The sequence below is a fragment of the Antennarius striatus genome, chromosome 18 (genome assembly GCF_040054535.1).
Source record: "Antennarius striatus isolate MH-2024 chromosome 18, ASM4005453v1, whole genome shotgun sequence".
NCBI classification, from domain to species: domain Eukaryota; kingdom Metazoa; phylum Chordata; class Actinopteri; order Lophiiformes; family Antennariidae; genus Antennarius; species Antennarius striatus.
Window position 1 is genome coordinate 17,828,570 of NC_090793.1, and position 20,945 is coordinate 17,849,514.

At 39.8% G+C, this 20,945-nt stretch overlaps 2 protein-coding genes across 8 annotated transcripts; both read right to left on the reverse strand.

The window, feature by feature from the left end:
* Nucleotides 1–94: 94 nt before the first annotated feature.
* On the reverse strand, nucleotides 95–6,119 carry LOC137612851 (putative ferric-chelate reductase 1). The gene is made up of 8 exons (XM_068341591.1): nucleotides 3,845–6,119; nucleotides 3,732–3,758; nucleotides 2,572–2,776; nucleotides 1,949–2,026; nucleotides 1,681–1,757; nucleotides 663–760; nucleotides 318–408; nucleotides 95–235 (listed from the first exon to the last, which is right to left on the reverse strand). The coding sequence occupies exons 1-8, from the start codon at nucleotides 3,905–3,907 to the stop codon at nucleotides 182–184; spliced, it is 693 nt and encodes a 230-aa protein (XP_068197692.1). The 5' UTR covers nucleotides 3,908–6,119; the 3' UTR covers nucleotides 95–181.
* A 137-nt stretch (nucleotides 6,120–6,256) lies between these two features.
* si:ch211-267e7.3 (ADAMTS-like protein 2) lies at nucleotides 6,257–18,970 on the reverse strand. 7 transcript variants are annotated; one of them, XM_068341587.1, is made up of 21 exons: nucleotides 18,831–18,970; nucleotides 16,051–16,137; nucleotides 15,728–15,831; nucleotides 13,577–13,652; nucleotides 13,325–13,427; nucleotides 13,023–13,168; nucleotides 12,767–12,890; nucleotides 12,098–12,178; nucleotides 11,709–11,884; nucleotides 11,456–11,590; nucleotides 11,188–11,377; nucleotides 10,314–10,382; nucleotides 9,531–9,882; nucleotides 8,940–9,040; nucleotides 8,694–8,820; nucleotides 8,189–8,402; nucleotides 7,945–8,100; nucleotides 7,697–7,867; nucleotides 7,376–7,552; nucleotides 7,073–7,226; nucleotides 6,257–6,960 (listed from the first exon to the last, which is right to left on the reverse strand). In XM_068341587.1, exons 1-21 carry the CDS (start codon nucleotides 18,921–18,923, stop codon nucleotides 6,812–6,814), a joined length of 2,985 nt encoding a protein of 994 aa, XP_068197688.1. In that variant the 5' UTR covers nucleotides 18,924–18,970; the 3' UTR covers nucleotides 6,257–6,811. The 7 variants fall into 7 exon arrangements, 6 of the variants coding, with proteins under 6 accessions (XP_068197688.1, XP_068197686.1, XP_068197687.1 ...); XM_068341585.1 differs by having other exon boundaries at nucleotides 11,188–11,590; nucleotides 15,728–15,828; XM_068341586.1 differs by having other exon boundaries at nucleotides 6,257–6,957; nucleotides 11,188–11,590.
* Nucleotides 18,971–20,945: the final 1,975 nt, after the last annotated feature.

The following is a 20,945-nucleotide window of genomic DNA, read 5'->3' on the forward strand; positions in this document are numbered from 1 at the left end:
AAGGGTTTGACCTGTTGTCTGAACAGACTGCAAACAGCAGCAGTCATGTGATCACTTCTTTACAATCAAATTACAACTTCAACTTGACGATGGAACCTTTTTTATTCATCATAAGAATCAACCAAGACTGGTTTTGAGATGAAAACTAAAAGACTGAGGTTCATTGTAATGATTCCGTGAGTCACCAGTAGGCAGACAGCAGGGTGATGATGAGCAGAGTTGAGGAAGAAAACATCTGAGGAGAGGCAGAAACATCCCATTAAACATCAGGAACAGACATTCAGTCGACTGCTGCTGCAACAGTCAGCAAGACTCACTCCAGCTGAAGCCGCTCCACTGGTTTCCAGTTTCAGAGTGCTGCTGTTCATTCGAACCCAGAATGTGGTGTAGTCCTGGACCAGACTGGCACTAGCAGGTCCAGAACAGGACCAGAGGACAGGAGGTCATAAGTCCTGCAGTCGGATCTGGATGCATCTCCACGACTCGTGTCACAGATTTATGCTCATATGTCACACAAAAATATCTCTAAAAACTGTTTTTTACTGTTTTATGCTACGTGTGTGTGTGTGTGTGTGTGTGTGTGTGTGTATATATATATATATATATATACAGTATATATACAGTATATATACAGTATATATACAGTATGTGTGTGTGTCTACCTGAAATAGATGTCTCCATAGTTACTGTTGCTAGGTGCCTTCCAGCTCAGCTGGACTTTCTTCCTCTTTTCTCCTGAAGCCTGACTGACAGTTGAGTTCTGCACAACAACAACACACACACACACACACACACACACACACACACGTACAGACAAGCCTTGGTTTTAAAAATTATAGAAATACGAGCCGTCTTCAGCCCTCAACGCAGCCTCTGACTCTCAAGCTGATCTCATCTCTGCTCTTCGTCAGGAAACGTTTTGCGTGACTGGAAATGTGACTCTAGTTTTCTTCCGCTTCAGACGAGTTGATTTCACCACTGAAACCATGAAACACCTCTTGGCCAGTAGAGCAGGTTCCAGTCCCAACAAAAATGATCTTATGTTTTCACTATAATATTCTCCATTAGTGATATATTAATAGATTGCAAGACTGCAATATATTTTCTTCAAGAACTTTCTGCCATAGAACAGCCATGTTAACGGCGCATTTATCATGTCATATTGATAAAATTTAAATTTAATTCAGAGCATCTGTTGTGGAGGTCTGTGCTCTGCTGTCTACCCTTGAAATTGATGATGGAATCAATATTTAATTTATATCAAAACATTTTATTTTAAAAACAAATTTTGTTTGCTTGACTAAAACCAATATGAGTTGAAAAAAATACATCCCATGCTGAAACATGAGAAATTTCGTCAAAGTTCTGAATATCCACAGACGCCTTTCTTTGGTTTCATCGTTTATCACTTTGATTGTAACCTAAATATTAAAGATGTATAAATATTTTATTTCTATTTATTTTTGCTTACACTAGTGGTAACACCAAAACCAAAAGTGTCTTTTAGACTTCAATAAGCATTAAGCTTGATAACGTGTCTCTCTCAAATTTGGACGTTTTATCAGTCAAAGATGTTTGTGGTTATTTTCATTCATTCAACACTAGATCTATTTAAAAAAGTTATGGACTTTATGACGGAACACGACACTTTTGTATAGAACAAACTCAAACATACTGCACCTTCATGTTGTTGCAGTGCAGTAAAGTGAACAGGCTGGTGTCCACGTTGATGAACGTTCCTATTGACCACGACAGATCTGGAAACACACGACAAAGAAGACTCTGTACCCCCATCAACAGACCCCACTGATAACAAGTTCAATGCAGAACCTCATGTTCTACTGTAACCTGTTGAATAATGTCCTTAGAACACAAATAGCATCATATTTGGTGACCAAAACACCCAAACCCGGCTTCCAGCCACTAAATATTAAAGGTTTTGTTTTACCGTGAGGCTTCCTGCTCCTGGCCTGCAACATAAACCCCCGGAACTCTGTGGGGCTACCCTGTTCCACCTCCACCATCACTGTGAGAAGAGAATAAAAGTGAGTGGAGGGTTAGCACAGTGAGGAAGGGAGAGGATGAGGAGGATGGGAGTCCCTACAGGTCATTTAAACTAGAAAGAAACTAGATCAGAGTATAAATAGACAGATAATCAATATTAATCTTATAGGATGAAAAGCTGGATCAAGAAGAACAAGTTCCACATTTCCAGGTTCAGAACCCACATTGCATAATTAATCCAAGGGATTGAGGACCAAAAATAAATTTAAGTCAGGCGGATAGGAAAATACTGCATTCTTTTACCTTCACAATATCAAAAAATATTTTGAGCGAAACACTGAGCTCATGTAGTTTTGCGAATATGCAAAGACTAGTATGACGTCCACATTGGAACAGACATTTTTGTTGGGAAAATACAAAATGTAACTTTCTAAGATGCTTCATGTGTTAAAAATCTGACCTCACCCCATCTGCAGCAGGCCGAGAATCAAAAATTATTTATTAAATACGTAAACTTAAACACATTAAATCTGTTTCAGAGCTGGAACTGGACACACACACACGTACCAGAAACGACCCCACCAGGTCTGTAGGTGGAGCCAGATGTAGACAGGGTGAATGGGGGGCTGCTGGTGGAGGGCATGTAGGGAGGGTGTCCTGGCATCATGCTGCCACAGGAGTACGCCACTGAGCCGTTGGGAAAACACACACACTCCTCCACACAGCACACACACACCACTCCTAAGAGCAACATGAGTCCTTTAAGGGACATCTGGAACACAGCAGCAGAGGATTCCACCACTTTAATCACACCAAACACCTTCTGGTAGCAGAACACACGCTGGAACCAGATTTGGAACATGTGGCTGCTCCTCCTGAACTTTTCTTTATCAGTGTGACACTTGAAGGAAGAATGAGGATTAAATGGGTCAAATAAGAACCTTTGTGACCCTAAATGTCGACTGTTGCTGTAAACTATAATGTAAGAATTTCCCCCGAGAGAGACGAGCCTCATCTGGGTTTTACTGAGAATGTGAAGCTGTTTTCCCGCAGGGACAATAATTTAAATTACACAGAATTCCCAGTTTGGTTCTTCCTTTGAAAATAAAGTAAGATTCAAAGGAAGAAAGATTCAAACAATGCTGGAAATAATTAAAGGTGAATCCCAGCTGAGTGATAGAATGTGTTCCTTGACAGGAATTTCTATCCTCTAAATTTAATAATAATAATAATAAACCTTTATTGTCCCACAGTGGGGAAATTTGTGACAAAAAATACGTTACTTTATACCACAATTAGATAAACCCGGTGTATTTTTATTAATTTTTTCTACATTTCATTAATGTATTCATCAGATATACATTCTAGAACAAAGCACGACTAAAGCTTCTAATAAATATCATTATATTTAGCGTAAAAGTGTTAAGGATAAATCATAGTATTTAAGCAATAATTATATTTTCAAATAATTAAAAAAATAAGAATTTAGAAACACTTAAATTTTGTTTATATAAAAAGGACAGTAGGTATCAATTGTTTGTGACCCCCACCCCCAAACCAGATTAGATGCAGGATAAATGACACAGAAGTGTGTGAATTATCACACCCCTACTTTACACAGTTCCTCATTACAAATGATTAAATTTTAAGTGATGACAACTACAAATGTGTGTAATATAGATCATCTAAATCTGCAGCTGATCGTGAGTGGAGGTGGAAGCGTTTACCTCGTCTCTGGAGCCGTTCATTTCTTCCTGCAGCCAAACACACGGGTTAATCAGCATCATGTATGAAACATGTTCATGAATATCATCAGCATTGTTAAATGAGATTAAACCACCTGGACGTCCGCCTCTGTCGTCAAAAGTTCCAAAGTGTTCAGTGCATCCCAGCTCAGGTACATATAGTGGGTGGGCACACAACAAAAACTTCAGTTTCACAAAGGAGTTTTCAATCCCACTGTTTATACTCATGACAACGCAAATTGTGTGTATTAAGAGGGGTCCGCATTTTAAGGCACACAATGGTCAGTTACGACACACAAACACCCAGAGAGCAGGTCGTGTTTCTACTGTAATTAGTGCTCACAGCCCTTCATTGTGCGTCTCCATTATTTGCTCTGTATACCATCCAGCTTCAGTTAACGCACAGAAGAAGCTGGTCACCACTGAAAGGTTCCACATTGGACCATTTCTTAGTTCCTTTTGGTTTAATCGTCTCCAGCCAGACTTTTAAATCTTCACTCACTGCATGTGGTCCAGTTGAGCATCAAACACCACATTAAAGGGTTAAACCAGTCACAACAGTAAACAAATCCGACACGTGTCAAAAGCATGATCTTTTATTTTCAGGTAAGATACAGTGAGCACAAACAACAGCAGCTGGGTGGGCAGGATCAGGTCGACCCCGTGAGGTCGATGGTGAAAAGGAGGACATGATGCACCTGCTGCTTTTCACAGTACCTGCATCTATTTAAACAGTTCCAACGTTAAAGTCCCCCCCCAATGATGAAAACCCCTTCGACGGTTCCTGGATCACTTTTGGGTGTCATAACATCTTTAGAAAGACATCTGGAGAAGACAATGTGATATTTGTGTGTCCACGTAAAAGATAAATCAACACTAAGACAGCAGCAGAGGTGACTGACCTTTCAACCAGAGCTGGGCACAAAAATTAATGGATTAATTAATTAATCCATTAATTATTGGATCCCTCAGAGAATTCAGATTGTCTCCAGCAATAAATCAATATTAAAACTGATCAATTGCTGCCTTAAGTTAATCAGAAAGGCATCTCTGAGTTTCCTGTTACACACCTCACAATGAAAGAGTCACTCAGCAGCTGTTGGTCAAGAATTAGCTCTAGGATACACACACACACACACACACACACACACACACACACACACACACACACACACACACACACACACACACACACACACACACACACACACACACACACACACACACACACACATTAACCTGTTTTATTGATTCTGTGATGGATCTCATTTAGATTTTCGGTACAGGAAATAGGTTTTTATGCACACTTACAGAACCATTCTGGATGTTTTAGTTCTTGATGCTGTTTTTTGCCTTCAGTGTGTTTTACAATGCAGCTAAAAGAACACTAATAGAACCATTAGTCTAGTGGATGTCTATAGATTTCACTTTAATTTAGCCAACAAAACAGTGACTTCAACATTTTCTCCACGATGGGACAGCATTAAACATGAATACGCTTCCTTAAACATGTGGTTTAGTAGTAAATGCCAACAACACAATTTAATAATGAATGCATCTCCTCCTAATCACTTTGCAGCAACAACGTGAGTCTTTGCTGAGATATTTTTTGTACTCAAGTCATTCCTGTGTAACAACATGACTGAAGCAGGAATGACTGAAACAGGACCGAAAGCCCGACCGAAAGGGGAAGCTAATAACACTCTATCACACTCATTATCCCTGACTGGAGTTTCAGGTTTCTCAGACCAGCTCATGGCTATACGTCACCCATTCTTCACGATACACCCCATTCATTAGTCTGCAACATAAAGACTAGCACATTCCCAACAAGTCCATGAAATGGGTCTGTTTAATGGTAGCAGTGGACTAAGTAAGGTGTGGCAGTTGTCAAGGAGAGGATTTACATTGTGGTTAATGTAGGTCGAGTCATGAAGAAGCTGTTCCTGGTTCTCTAGTAGTGTCTTAGTTTGAACCACGCTGCCTACATTTGGTAGAAGAGTCTCTTTTTGAGGTCTTAAAATATTGACTCTTTATCTTATGTTAGCATATTCCACTCAATCCTGCTACAGTTACTCTCTTAAGATTTATAAGGTCACTTATTGTAAGCTGTTCCAAACAAAGGTTTCATTTAAATGAGTGTAATGAGAAGAAGAAAAAAAAAACATTGAACAGGAATGTCAGAAAGATGGAGGTATTGCAGACACGGCACTAAGACTAGGGATGAAAAATAGTAAGACATGTTTTTCCTATGTAAGTAAGCATGATATATGTAGTAAAAACCTGACCCAGCTGCTACAGGGCTGCCAACCCATGTGTTCAAGGACTATTCCAGGACTGGCGGCTCAACCTGCTGTCTTCTGAGCTTCAACAGGGTTTTGAACACAGTCTTTAATTGAACAAAGCACCAGATGGAAGGATGGATTCATAAATGAATGGGGCTTTTTTTTTTTTTTTTTACACTTTAAACGTGATGGTAAAAATAAAGAAATTAATAAAAACTAGACTCTAATAAAAACGGACGTTTATAGGAGGACCGGTTTGTTACATAAACCACAGACAGTATATCCTAAAGCCAGCTTGTGTTCACATTTCCAGGGAGGAGGTGGTGAGAGAATGGATTCGGTCACCCAATGGATCAGCGGTCGGGGTCTCTGACAGGAGGATCGGGTTATGTGGAGTTTTAAACTTTTCAAAATAAAACACAAAGTACTACTACAAAACAAGAACTGTACTTTACTTTCAAACCTATTTTACTGTTGACTCCAAGGAAGCAATCGGACTAACTTTTCTAAGTTATCAACTTTAGTAGTGAAGATACTACATACAAAAGATATTTACATGGAGAAGAAGTTTAAGTGTGAGGAAACAATATTAAACTAATTTGAAAACCACAGCTTGACGTTTGACATCAGACACTGAAGAGTTACAAAAGGTAAAAATTAATATTGTAGGGCCTAACATTGCTAGCAGCAGGCATTCATGTAGCACCATTCTAACTGTAACGTGACCTTTGACCTTTGGTACCAGTGGTTTTGTGTTCAGAGGTGACGGTGATGCGTTCAGGGTCGCGGCGCCTTACAGGACTGGCAGCAGGCCTTCCTGTAGTACCAGTGGGAGCACAGCTTCACCTTCAGCACCAGAGCACAGTTGGCTGTCGGTTTGTCTCTACAGGAGTCATCTGCGGCCCCCGATGCTGCCGGGGCCACTGCTGAGTAAGCACAAATGTCACAAATCAGCGGATTTCAGATAAGCTCGTTCTGGTTTGACTAATCTAGACTCGATTTATCCGGAGCTGAACGTGTGTGTTAACTTGTTTCTACCTGGCGCCTCTGTGGGACAATCCTGGATTTCACAGCCCTGTCTGGTGTCTGGCTTGAGGGACGAGTCGCAGCTGTGGCCCCTGGTTACAAGCTCCTCCCCCTGGTAACACTTGACTTCTCGCACCTGGATGCCACTCCCACAGGTCTTACTGCACTGAGGGGGAAGAAATCTTTCGTTTCACTCTGCTTTCTATTGATGATCACACCTTTAGAACTAAACTGGATTAAAGCTGAACCTACGAGGAGAACAGATTGTAAAGAGACTGAATGTTCAGAAATCTGTGTGGTTGTCCAGAGCGGTACCTGAGACCAGGACGTGGTGAACCATTTGGAACACGGCCTCTGGAAGCAGGACGAGCTGCTCTCCGGTTTGTGGCTTTGGTTGCAGCTGCTCTCTGGAAACTCTTTGAAAACGCCGCCGTCCAGCCCGGCACACACCACCTGCCGCTGCCGCACACCACGACCACAGGTTGCGTTACACTGACACACACACGCCACAAACACAGACCAAAAAGAATAAACAAACAACAAATTAAGTTGAGTAAACAAAATAATAAAATCAAGAATTCAAATCACACCAATCATAAAGATTTAAAGTTAAGGAGAGTTTCTTTAGATGTTTACTTGTTGCCATTCCTGTTCGACCCAGTGGGGGGCGCAGTCTCTGTCACCACAGGGGTAGACGGCCAGCGGGCGCAGTGATTGGTCGCACTGCTCCTCGGAAATAACAACCCCACCTGCGGATCGACACATCACCGCCCGCACCATCCTCCCCTCTCCACACACTCCTGAGCACTGACACAAACACACACTTTAATTAAAATGTAAAGCTGAAATATGATTCCCAGTCTGGTGTGTTGTTTAAAACTCACAGGCCCCCAGTCCGACACCGTCCACCTCCTGTCACAGGGGGGCCCTTCACACTCCTGACTCTCCACCGGCTGTGAGGACTTGTTACACAGCTTCAGGTCCATGGAGCAACGCACCTCCCGGGTGTGGACCCCCCGAGAGCCGCAGCGTGCTGAACACTAACACACACACATAGAAAGAGATTACGTCTCAAGTCTTCAATACCGATGCACTATCACTAATAATCCACTGTTCTTGTTGGATTACCTCTGACCACTCTGACACCTCCCACTGAGGTCCGCAGCTCTGGCCCAGGCAGACCTTTCTATTGGCTGGTTTGTGGAGGTCATGTGACAGACAAAGGGAGTCGTAGACGGACGAGTCGAGGCCGGGAGAAAGCATCTTCCAGCATCGCACCGTTCGATACTGAAAGCCTTCTCCGCAGGTGCGAGAGCACTCACTCCAGCCGCTCGTCTCCCATCTGAGGAGAAAGTGGTGATGTCATAATAATTATGTCATAATAAACTCAGGAAGACATATTATGAGAATATTATTATAAGAATATTGTTATTAAATAAAAAAATGACATAAAACAGTGGAGAACAGTGTAAACTTCTTGGGGTTTAATTATTTTTAACACTTGGACCTCAACTTTTTCAGGCCAAACAGCATCACGTTTCACTCAACTCTTTCTTTAGCTACTTTAAATTGAGAGATCTTGGGGGGGGGGGGTCACTTTGTTTTAGTGTTTAAGTCTAGGTCAAGGCTGTACCTTGGAGGACATTCCTTTCCAGTGCAGAACTCATGTGTGGGTTCAGGTCTCGACAGAGAGTCACAGTAAGTGTCGTCCACCTCGGTACCGTCATACCGGACACAGAGGGCATAACTAGTTGTGATACCTGGTAACACACACACAGAGGAAAAGGTGCACACACATCTACACACCAGAAGTACAAATGTTTTTTGAAAGATAGGACAGCTTGTGTGATTGGATGCTGCATGACGTCTGTAGGTTTACCTGTTGTGCAGGTGGCGCTGCAGGGAGCGTAAGCAGAAATCTTCCAGCGATACATATCAGCCAGGCTGATGTCCGGGTCCAGACCCACGTTAAAGTCATTGCTGTAAGGACACAGAAAGGGAAACGTCCAGTTTGCAAACCTCATATTTCAAAGTCAATATACAAAAGAACATACTGTAAATCTGCTAAGATGTTTACTGCAGAAACTTGCCTTAATTAAATTAAGTATAATCTCTGGTAAAGTACAGTCTCACTCATACACTACTCAGAAAAGGTCAGGCTTATATTTGGCTTTCGAGTGAAATTTATGGAAAACATAAAAAAGTCAAACTACCGTGAACTTTTAAATCATTTTATATTATGAAAGTAGGGCACTTCAGTAATAGTAATAGTAAAAAAATCCTCAGTAGTTGGTCTACCACAACAAAAAATGTCCACATTTCAGTAGTCCTCAAGGACAAAATCCCAGGCTATATTTCTAGAACTTTTAATGTGACATACTGATATTCTACTGTATAAAGAATGGAAAGTTTAAACCATAAAACCGTTTGATATGACTGAATGACTTCCTGACAGCGACCTTGGACCTACCTCTCTGCGTTGGCTGCCTGAACTGCAGACACCTGCTGCAGCTGGACTGAGATAGCAGTGCGTGGGCTGGAGTGTGTGCTGCTTTCTGTGTTTGTGTGAACGACCGAGTGTGTGTCGGCGACCGTGAGAACATCTGAATGTATTTCTAACTGGAGGCCTGTGTCTACGTCTTTGTCTGTGGCCGACAACTTGTCCACGTGTGACTCTGCGGGTGAATGAGGATCGGTGAGAGTCTGTCTGAGAGTGTGTGTGTTCGACTGAGTGAGTGAATGAGTGTGGGAGTGTGTCTGGTTGTAACGGAAATCCTCCAGTAGTAGATAGGAGTCGTCTTCTGGCTGAACGCTCTGACTACCTGTGTGTTACATAAAGAAACGAACAGTTCAGACATAAGTAATCAATGAAGAGATTATTATGAAACAATAGGAGTTATTACATAGAGTACGATGAATATGTCCATATCAAAAAGGTCTGTCACATTTTAAAAATTGAAAAGATTTTTAAATGTTCTAAAAGTTAAAGGTGTGTTTGTTTTTTCTGTTTAGAAAACATTTTTATATATAATGGTTAATTACGATAAATTATGTCTATTCAAATTTAATTATTCCGTTCATACTGAACCTACTTTAGTCTAAACTTGGTGCTTTGCAGAACAATCTTATTTAATTTATTAATCATAATTGTATAACCAATCTGCCTTAAATAGACCACGAGCACAACAAACAGAAGTGTTTTAGGACTAAATACAATTTTCATACAAAAACTAATTTTAATTTGTTTTCCTACCAGGGAAAGAGAGGAGAAGAGCTTTGTCTTCAGTCACGGACGTTTCATCAATTAAGTTGGAGGAACTTCCTGATTGAACAGAAAAACATACGAGGCAATGAGACAGACAGATATGTTAATATCTGTGGTGTGTTAAAATCTGTGATGCGTGAACAATGATAACAATAATAATACATAAACATAAATAATATAATAATCCACAAAATATAAATAAAAATTATATAAATATAAATAAATAACAGAAATAAATTATATAATATAATTATGAATAAATATAAAATATAAATAAATAAACAAAAAATAAGACAAACATTTTGCTGACGCAAACGCCAATGTATTCTAAAAATGAATGTTTGAAAAGTCATTTGATACACAGGAAAACCAGGAGTAGGTCCAAATAGTTTCTTGAAATTGGTGCTTATGTACGAAGAAAAAAAGAGAACGAGTTCTGTGGCTTTTGTTTTAGCTTAAAACAAAAGCCACAGTTTTTGGCTGGTCTAACAGGACAAAAAACATAGTTGACTGGTAATGTGTATTGTTGATACCCCTCTGTTAATAAAAGACAAACCCACAATGGTCACTGAAATAATTCTGACAAAAGTAATAAAAATTTACTGAAAATTAACCAGTTAAAATCAGACATTGCTTTTTGTTTCCGCAGAATCATTTAGAAAAAATTAATGAAACACGTCTCTCATGATGTGACTCTGTTTAAATACAATTCAAAAGAAATGTTTGCTTGTCATTGGTTAATTTACAGTAATTTTTTATTTATTACATTTGTCAAATTTAAGTTTTTTCAGTTACCACTGAGGGTTTTCCTTTCATGAAAGAGGAACAATTTTCCAAGAACACGGATGAAAGTCAGACTTACTGTAGCCTGACGGCACCGGAGGACCCCGAACCTCAATGTCATTATGACTGAATATATGACTTTTGGCATCAACTGGTCTGTAGACCAACATGGCAGCTGGTGGCGAAGGGCTGGAGGTCCTCGTCTCCCACACAACTTCCTCCGCCTCCTCCTCCTGCAGCTGGACATCTGATTGGTCATCAGATCCCAGCTGGGTGTTGTAGTGACGCACAGATATCACGCTGTGATTGGTCAAACCAGGCCTATCTCCTCTAAAGCCCTTATTTACCTTAATGTAGGTGTGATTCAGGTGGGAGTGGGCGGAGCCTTTGGAGATGCCTCCTGATGCTGTGACGTCAGGAGATGTGAAGGGAAGCGTATACTCGTACGTGATGTGGGGGAGCTTCCCGTTAAGGTTGTAGTACTTTGTGGTTCCCCAAAAGAATAAATATAGAAATAAATAAAAATCTACCCAATCACAGGTTACTTAGTTAAATATGAACTCATGAGACATGTTTGTGTCTCACGTTTGTGTACACTACCATAACATTGAGGCCCTGAAGTGTTGGTCCCTGGGCGATGATGTACTCCAAACCGTCAGAGAACACGTTGCTCGGACGTCTATATTTAAACACTGTTCCTGCCACACGGAAGTTTTGAGGATTGTCAAACACGGTGTTCCCATTGAAGAAGAAATGACCAGCTTCATCGGACAGGGCTGAAGGGGAGGGGAAACATGAGGTGGAGGGAGTAAGACACTGATATTCAACACGGAAGCACAAAAAACAAAACAGAGGTAAGAATAAAGATTGTGCTTTATAACAAGAAGAAATGCATAAATAAGTAGATAAGAAAGCAATCATCTCATTCTGGTGTTCTAATCTGTTGTCACACGCAGTTTATTGACCTTAAAGAACTTGCAGGTTCTCACCCAGGATGTTCTCAGTCTTATGTCTCTCTATGATTTGAATGTCTGAAGCTCCAGCTGGGATGTTGGTGATGAACACATAGCCTGATGACAAAAACATCGACTTTAAACACTGGAATGAGTCTGTTGTGACTTGTCATCAGGGAGCAAAAAAAACTTTTACTTGGACAAGTTTCAAAATTTTTAAATTTCAGCTTTTGAAAAATGAAACTCAGTTCAGCGATATTGAGGCAGAAGTCAAAATCTTGAAAAAGAAATCCAAAATATTCCCAAAGAGAAGACCCCATTTTTTGAAAAACATGTACTTTGTGAATCAGCATTCTGTTGATTGCTTCAATAAAGAAGTCGATGACAAAAACACTGTTAACACAAAAACGTTTTACTATGAAATCAAACCTTAAATCTATAAACTCTAACAATAAAAAATATATATATTAAGTGATTCTGAATAGTTTTCTGAAGTTCCATTAAAATACAAATTGTTGAGTTTTATTCATTAGTTAACAGTGGTGTGAAAACATTTGGGCGCCTGACAATTTCCACAATTTTTATTCACTTCATTTAGATTCATACTAATTTATCAAAAAACTGATGGACACAGTGATATTTGCAAGAGTGGTCATATATTGACATGAACACATCTGTCTACATGTGTGTTTGTGTGTGTGTTACCTAACTGTGTGAGTGCCTTCCTGTATGATCCAGAAATGCGCCGACACGACGTCCCGTTGCCTCCACAAACTCCACATCTGTCAACAGTGGTGCTGCTGTAGAGCTCCCCGTCACAGCCCACAGGCTACGAGAGGGGGAAATCACATCATTATTATAACTAGGGTAAGTTTCACTAGTGAAAAACCAAAATACATTTTGCAGGTACAAAAATCATCTCATTCCAAATAGTGATTCTTAGAGAAAACTGTATAATCACCTGACATATTCCCGCTATACACACTCCATGGAATTTGGTATCCTGGCAGAACGTTCCGTCGTGGGCGGGAACAAGCAGTTGCCTCTCCCCACTAATGGTTGTACACTGCAGGTCACATGGCTTATTGGAAATGCTGATGTAATCAGCTGCAGGGGAAACGACATTTACAAAAATATTAATCTCATCACATCACTGACATTTTCATAAAAATTTTGCCAACTTCAGTATGAAATTAAGAATGCAAACATACAGTTTACAGTTTCCAAGCGATCAATGGACAGAAAGACTATTTGATATTGTACCTGGGTAAAGAGGGATCCACTGGTAGTACATCCTCCCAAAGGATTTAGAGTTGAACTGGGAACACTGATGCTGCTTGAAACTAACACTCGGATTGGGACAGGGCTTAAAAATAAACACATAGAAAATAATCCTTGGAGCTTAAACTTTGAATTTAAATGTAAATGTTCTACTAAATTGTCAAACACTGTTCACTAAAGTCAGTGATTCAGGGAATGAATCACTACAGAATGAAATTAAAATTAGTTTTATACCTGATTTGGACACAGTTGGTACTGTTTAGGAGAGCCAATGCAGTAGGAGCTGTTAACATTCTGTGTGGTGGACAGCCTGAGACAGAGACAGGATGGAGATATAGTTCAAACACAACTAAAACAAAGAAGTGCATCAATAATAATTTCAATCCATGCACAAGAACATGGTGTCTTGAATAAATACTGATTGACACACATTGAAAAAGTTCATTAATTTAATTTTTACATTTTAAATATACATCTAAAAATCACAATGTTGTAGAAAAGCTCAATTTAAAAAAAACAAAACTTTTTGTCAGTTATTTCAGAAAGTGAAAACTGAATATTGTACACTCATGTAAGTGGAAATGTCTAAAACATCATCGTCCAATCAGTAAACAGGATTGGAAACACTCCAGGCTGGAGGTTCAGGACCTCCTACCTGTAGGTTCTCTCATCATCGTTATGAATCAGCCCCTCTTTACAGCTTCATACAGAAACGTTTCCCCTCTGATGCCACCACAGCATTTCATTTATGTCATTAGCGCAGCTTCAGTATTCCATCTTGGTTGTGAGACCATATTAAAAAGTGTATAAATTCTTCAAAAGGAAACAACATGTGATCAACATTAGCTTGAACGAACTAACAATTTAAACATGTTTTTCAAAAGCAACAGCTGTAGGATATAGTTATTGTGGTGTGTGTGTGTGTGTGTGTGTGTGTGTGTGTGTGTGTGTGTGTGTGTGTGTGTGTTTGTTGGGAAGTGCCTACAGGAAGCCAATATGGAGTTAATGCATCTGTCTTCCATTACCGTGCTAACTGCACCCCCTACACACACACGCACACACGCACACACACACACACACAAACACCTTCTTTGACCATCTCTCTCTCTCTTTCTTCATCTTATAGTGCAACACTGTGGAGACACTGGAGAGACAGGAGGGAGAGGTGAGCGGGAGGTCACTGTGTGAGAGTCACGTGTAATTAACAGGAAGTGATGACGCTAAAATAGAAGAACAGGTAAAGGGAAAGGGGAAAGGAAAGAGAATAAAGTAGAAGAGAAATGAGAAAAACAGGGTAGAGAAGAAAGGCAAGACAAATGTGTGAAAAAAAAGGAGAGAAAACAAGTAAAAGGGGGCAGACAAATGGAAGGGGGAGGCAAACGGGGAGGAGGGGGGAGGAGGGCAGGGAGAAAGGGCCAACCGTTAGGGCAGAGCGGTGTTAATCTTGGTTGACAGAAACTTCCGCAAGTCTGACAGGGGGGGTCAAAGGTTATAAGATGACTACAAACACACATATCGTGTTAAGCTCTACCTCAACTCCCTCTCTATATGGCCATGTTTCCCCTCACTCCTCCATGGGGTGTTACTGCTGTGTACATACATTTGCAGATGTTTTCTTTGTGAAGCCCCAGTGCAAAAAAAGTTGGGACATTGTGCATAAAGTCAATAAAAACAGAATTCAATGATTGATAGTTTTTTAAACTCATTAATTTCCAGGTATTTTTGGATGAGAGAGCCCCAGCTGCCAGTGGTTTTAGAGTACGTATTTTGACCTTTTGACTTATAAAAACCTGCAGAATATTGTATTTAATCACTATAAACATCAAACTACCAAAACAAAGCAAAGACTCTCTTCTTTTATCAAGAAAAATGGCTGATTGTACCCTTTTCAATCCTAGAGTAATCGGCAATATGACATTTACCAATAGTGCCGCATACTAATAGTGTCTTTTCAAAAAAACACCAGTTTTTGACCAAAAAACTGAGAAAACTAGCTCTTTATGAAAACCTGGTCAGTGCATGTGATGATGCAGAAGCTCTACTGGTTGTTCTTTGACTGTTATAGTACTGACCATAGATGGTGAAATACTGTACTCTAAATACTTGTGATTGTGCATTGGGAAAAGTTGTTCATAAAATAAAAACTACTACTTTCCAATCAAAGTTTGTAACTATACATTCATGGAAAATGTGTTGGGATTAAAAAACTACAAGCAGTCTGAAAAGGCGGGGAGAAAATGACATGCAGAATTCAACCAATTTATACCTTTACTGATCAAATGTGCCTGGGCAGAGGTTTTGAAAGTATAAAATAAGGTGTTGCTGTCATCCAGGCCCCCCTGCTGTGTTAAAAGTAAGAACAAATCTTAGACACAACACTTCTACCTCTGTATAAGACAATGTCGCTCCTGACTCCTCACTCCTCCTCCACAGCTCCTGGAACAAGAGGACCAGCTGGACCATTCGCCCCACCACTGAAACACATCCTTCTGGGAACAACAGTTAGAAAAAACAAGTCCATTAAGCATGTAATTTCCACCAGGAAAAGGCGTTATTTAGTTTTGTTTTGGAGTTAAAATTGTTATCAATATGATGCTCAATAATAATGTGTATAGGTTAAATAAAGAATGCTCTAAAGTTGGACTCTGTGTCACCAGAGTGACACAGAGCACAAGTTGTAGTAATGAGCAGGTGGTGTGTGACGATACCTTATTGCTCATCAGTTTGACATTCTGACTTCTGCCAGGTGATCGCAGATGGATGTGATGCTGCTCCACCATTCCTTCACTTCTGTCCTGGCAAACACAGGCCATGCATGAAGACACATACACACACATGAACATGGAAACCGTTAAATGTGTGACAGCCAAACTCTGGGATGGATTTACTGAAAACAAAGAAGTAAAAGTGAATTTTAGCTGAAATGATCTAACGCCTAACCGTCTGAAATCATCCTCCAGATGACTAGACTCAAGTGTAATTGCACCTCCACTGCTGTAGGTGACAGTGGCGCTTTCAAATCGCCAAGTAGTGTACCATTGACTCTAATTATTAGAGAGTGAGCATGGAGTATTACCTCCTCTGCTATGGTGTGGGGTTTTCTGTACCAAGCAGACACACACACACAAACACACACAAACAGGAAATATGAAGTAAATATAAAGTACTACAAACATTATAGCAATTTTAAAAAAAATTTGTATACTTTAGTAATCCCCAAAGGGAAATTTAGAATCTGTTTCATTCATTTTTTTGTCGGTTAAAGTGTTGTACTCCTGAGGTATTGGTAATCAATTTCATTTATTATTTTTTGTTAATTGTAAGTTCATTCAGGGGTGGCAGTAGCTCAGTCCACTTGGACTGGGGATAGGAGTGGGATGTTTTTGGACAGTGCAATTCCGCAGCTACACAAACTCTGATCTTCAGCTGCAACAACTGGAGCTAAATCTGTGGGTGAAGAAAGAAGCTTCTTCTGTTTATAAAGGCTGAAGTGTTACATCCACAACGCAAAGGGCAAAGGCTCTTTAAGCAGCCTTTAACAGAAGAGAACGGTCAAGTACCTGCAGAAAATGCCCAATTGGTACGAAAGGATCACAGACCATTTTCTTGAAAAGAATTAGAGGACAGTTTATGTCTAAATAAACTGACAAATTTTATAAAGTAGCCCAGCAATGAGCTTCCCCCCTTTGAAAGACCAGCAGTAAGTAATATCTGTTATAAACTGATATTACTTTGAGCATAAACTCTCAAATTGACAGCTATGCCAAACATTGATCTACCAATACAAATTTTGATTGCATGACAAGGAGATAATTTCCTTTAAGACAAATTTCAGTTTAGTGATATTTCTGGTTCATCACAGACATGCTACAGAATTTTCACGTATTGGTGAATAAATAACAGATTACTTGTCTAATGCTGATATAATTTCCCAAAATGACTTACAGGGAAATTGTTGGGTGGTATACCATGCATGTCTACATTTACAACGGAACCTCACTGATAAATGACAATTGAAGACATCGCTTTGACTGAAGTGTTCCTGGTTTTTAAATGTTCAAAGACAATAAATGCAGATGTGAATTTCTCAGTCTGTGTGTGTTCATACACTCACATTAACCTCATGCAGCAGTGATTGATGAGTTAGCCGAGAAATACACAACATGGAATGTGTTCACACTGTGTCTGAGACGCAAGTCTGGCTTCTTCTTCAAATGTGATCTTTTCATCATGACTGTCAACATTAATCTGAGTTTGTGACTAATGTTTGAAATCAATGCGAAGAAATCAGAACCATATGTCCACATTTACAAGCACAATTGCTGTTTTATTATCAAAATTTATAAAACAGCAATTCACACATTAATTTTATATATTGATTGCTTGAAATGTTTAGCTTTTAGACTTGATGCAAAAAACAAAAAGGTATGTAATTTGAAATCTCATTTCTCTCAGTTGTTGGCGTCATCCTCCATCGCCGACAAATATTCAATAGGAGAAAAACAACCTACAGCCTGATCTGATCGTTCACAATGTTGGCACACCAACAGGAATCAAATATGTGTCTGATTTAAAAGCACATATGAAACTGGGACAAATCAGAATAGAAAATATCAGATTATACATCGTTTATTGTGCCCATACTGTCCTATAAAAACCACATATGAGTAACATATGCACAAAACAAATGACTAATATTTGGGATAAGTGCAACCATGGTGTGGAAATTATGTTAGAATAAATACAGAGTGGAAACAGCTAATAGGGATTAATAAAGGACTGATTATTATTATGTCTGGAAAAAAATTTTTTAATTACAACAGCAAACATTGACTCTTTGTTGTTATTTACTTTCCCCACACAAACACAAACAAACTAGTTGAACATGGTGGAGCAGAAACGTGGACCACCCGGAACCAAAAGCTGGACATCAGGACGGGTCGAGTTGCGTGGATGCGATCAGTTTGAGAGAACAGCAGGAGGACACTGGCTCCGACAAAACACATTTACTCTTGACAACATCTAACAATTGTTTACCGTCCGGCATAAACAGTTTGACAGCTGTTTTAGCGCTGGTTCGGTTCGGATTCGGTTCTGGACGCGCAGCATCCCACTGGCGCTGACTCCACGACGCGTAAACTTTTCTAGAAAGAACAGTGACATTCCCGCATTTGGTAACAGTTAGCTAACCTTCACCAACACAATTACACTATGGGAAAAAGGTTTTAAAAACACGAGCTACAACACGGATTTACGAGATTTAATTCACTTTAAGTAGCTATACTTTATATCCAAGCGAAATTAACAACAATAATGCCCCAATAATTAATGAAGGGCAAAAACTAAGAGAGAGTCCGTGACGACAGGAGAGGCAGAATAAAGTGATAGACAATATGAGCCCACTATACACACACGCAGCCCCCCAGTCATAACTTGGAACTATTGTGGAAGTGCGTAAAAGGCGCAAACCGTTCCGCTAGCTACTTACCTTAGCGGGCCGGCTGTGGGTTAGCGGCCGAACCGGGAGGTGTAGCAGGAGAAAGCAGCAGACCGGGAGAGCTAAGCCTCCGTTACCGAACATGGTTCATTCATGTCACGGACCGACAGCACTTCCCCTCCCATTACCTCCGTTCCCCTCCTCACTCCTCCCCTTCTGCTCTCCCTCCTCCCCTCTTTTTCGACCCCCCTTTGATGCGGCCACGCCCTCCTGGAAGAAGCTCGCGCTCGTACGCACGCGCGTCCGCACGGACATCAAAAATGGACATTCCCCCCCACCGAGGTGTCAGTCCCCACATCCAACCAAGACGAACGACTTCTTCTTCTCTGCTCTGGCTTTTCTGTTTGGATGTTTTGTTTTGTTGTTGTTGTTTTTTTTAAGTAAAATTGTTTCAGAAATTTATTTTTGGATAAGTTGTCCAAGTTGTGACGCGATTGGACAAAATTCAATTCAAAAAACCTTATTTGTCCCCATGGAGCAGTTGAAGGCACTCTGAAAATGCAGAGTACAAAAAGAGAAAAATCAAGACTCAAATGCAGAAATCCAATACTAACACTAAAATATACAATGAGCAGATATGTACAGTGTAAATAGGTATGTACATGAGATAATAAATGTATAAACACAGACTGTAGACACTATAAAAGTGTCTACAGAGCAGAATAAATAGCAGAATAATAGAATAGAATGGAATAGAATAGAATAGAATAGAATAGAATAGAATAGAATAGAATAGAACAGAACAGAATAGAATAGAATAGAATAGAATAGAATAGAATAGAATAGAATAGAATAGAATAGAATAGAATGCCTTTACTGTCATCATATTGTACAACAAAATTTCAAAGACAACTCTTGCCACAAAACTCTGGTGCAAAACACAACAAGTATAAAAAGCAGAGCACAGGTACAAGAAAGAAAGCAATTATATAAGTATATTTACAACGAGCCAACAAGAGTGTAAGAATGTAATGTGCAGAAGAGGGTTCGATAGCTGCAGTTGCAAGAAACACATTTCACAGAGGACATGATTGGGAAAAACGTTCCAACGGCGTATCGTCGCTTACTTTTGAAGTACAGTACTGCCTTCACTACGCTGAATAAAACGTGTTAGTCAGTCTTGACCAACCCTAAACTGATAGGACTAAGACCATGGACCCCATTGGATTTGAGGTTAGGTTTTTTCCTCTGTTCCTCTGTTGGTGGTCTGACTTCCCCAGATGTCATGGAGGGTGGGGCTGGTGCCATTTACAAATCACTTACAATTCGGCGCCTGCCACAAACTGTGAGAAAGTGAATGGGCCCCAGCCATCAGTTTGTTCATCATGTTTTGTTTCCAGACCATAACTATCTATTTTCATGAAATTTTGTATGTACTTCATTCAAAAAGAAAGTGGTGCCTTTATACTGTTTAGAGATGTTTGTTTTGATAGGATTTGCATGTGTAAGTGAGTTTTCAGTCATCACGGGTTTAAATTCAGATTAATTTAAATAATACTTTTGGTCCAACTAAATACACCTCTTCTTTTTTTTTAAATTTTATATACTGTTATAATCCCCGAAGGGTAATTAAGAATGCATGTAGGGTATTCTTCAAATCACAATTTTTTTGTAAATAATAGAGAAAGTAAATAACCAAAAAGCAAAATAAAATAGCTTCAAAATCAGGGTAAAACATAGGGAATCTTTGGTCTCTCTCCATCTATGTAGTTAGTGTGGTGATTGGGTTATACTGATATACACTCAAATTGCATTTTTATTCACAAATTGCTTCCTCTACAGGTCTGCTGCTCGGTATGTTCAACTGAACAGAGGTATCCATGAGAATACTTCCTTCATGATTATGTACTTCACTGCCATGCATGGAGCTGCTGTTAACTAGGGAAACGCGCACGTAACAGGACAAATCCTGGGGGACTCTTTCAACACTGGTCAACCCTAGATTCAAAGTCATTGGATTGTACAATCAAGTACAGTCACAAGCATCATTAAAAGAACAGACAGTACAACACTCAAAATTGATAGGATACACAGCAAGTGACACACTTAAAGAGGAACAGTCCTCTGCATGAGCTCAACCAGCACCAGCAAATACTGAAAATCCAT

Excerpts from the sequence above, each read along its gene's own strand:
- LOC137612851 (XM_068341591.1), bottom strand. The coding sequence starts at position 3,907 with ATGTACCTGAGCTGGGATGCACTGAACACTTTGGAACTTTTGACGACA. Across the intron at positions 2,027-2,571 it reads ACCTGGTGGGGTCGTTTCTG|TGATGGTGGAGGTGGAACAG; the intron begins GTACGTGTGTGT and ends CTCTTCTCACAG. Across the intron at positions 1,758-1,948 it reads CAGGAGCAGGAAGCCTCACG|ATCTGTCGTGGTCAATAGGA; the intron begins GTAAAACAAAAC and ends GTGTGTTTCCAG.
- si:ch211-267e7.3 (XM_068341584.1), bottom strand. The coding sequence starts at position 18,923 with ATGTTCGGTAACGGAGGCTTAGCTCTCCCGGTCTGCTGCTTTCTCCTG. Across the intron at positions 12,179-12,766 it reads GAAGGCACTCACACAGTTAG|GCTATGTGTTCATCACCAAC; the intron begins GTAACACACACA and ends TTTTGTCATCAG. Across the intron at positions 7,553-7,696 it reads TCGAACAGGAATGGCAACAA|TGTAACGCAACCTGTGGTCG; the intron begins GTAAACATCTAA and ends TGTGTGTGTCAG.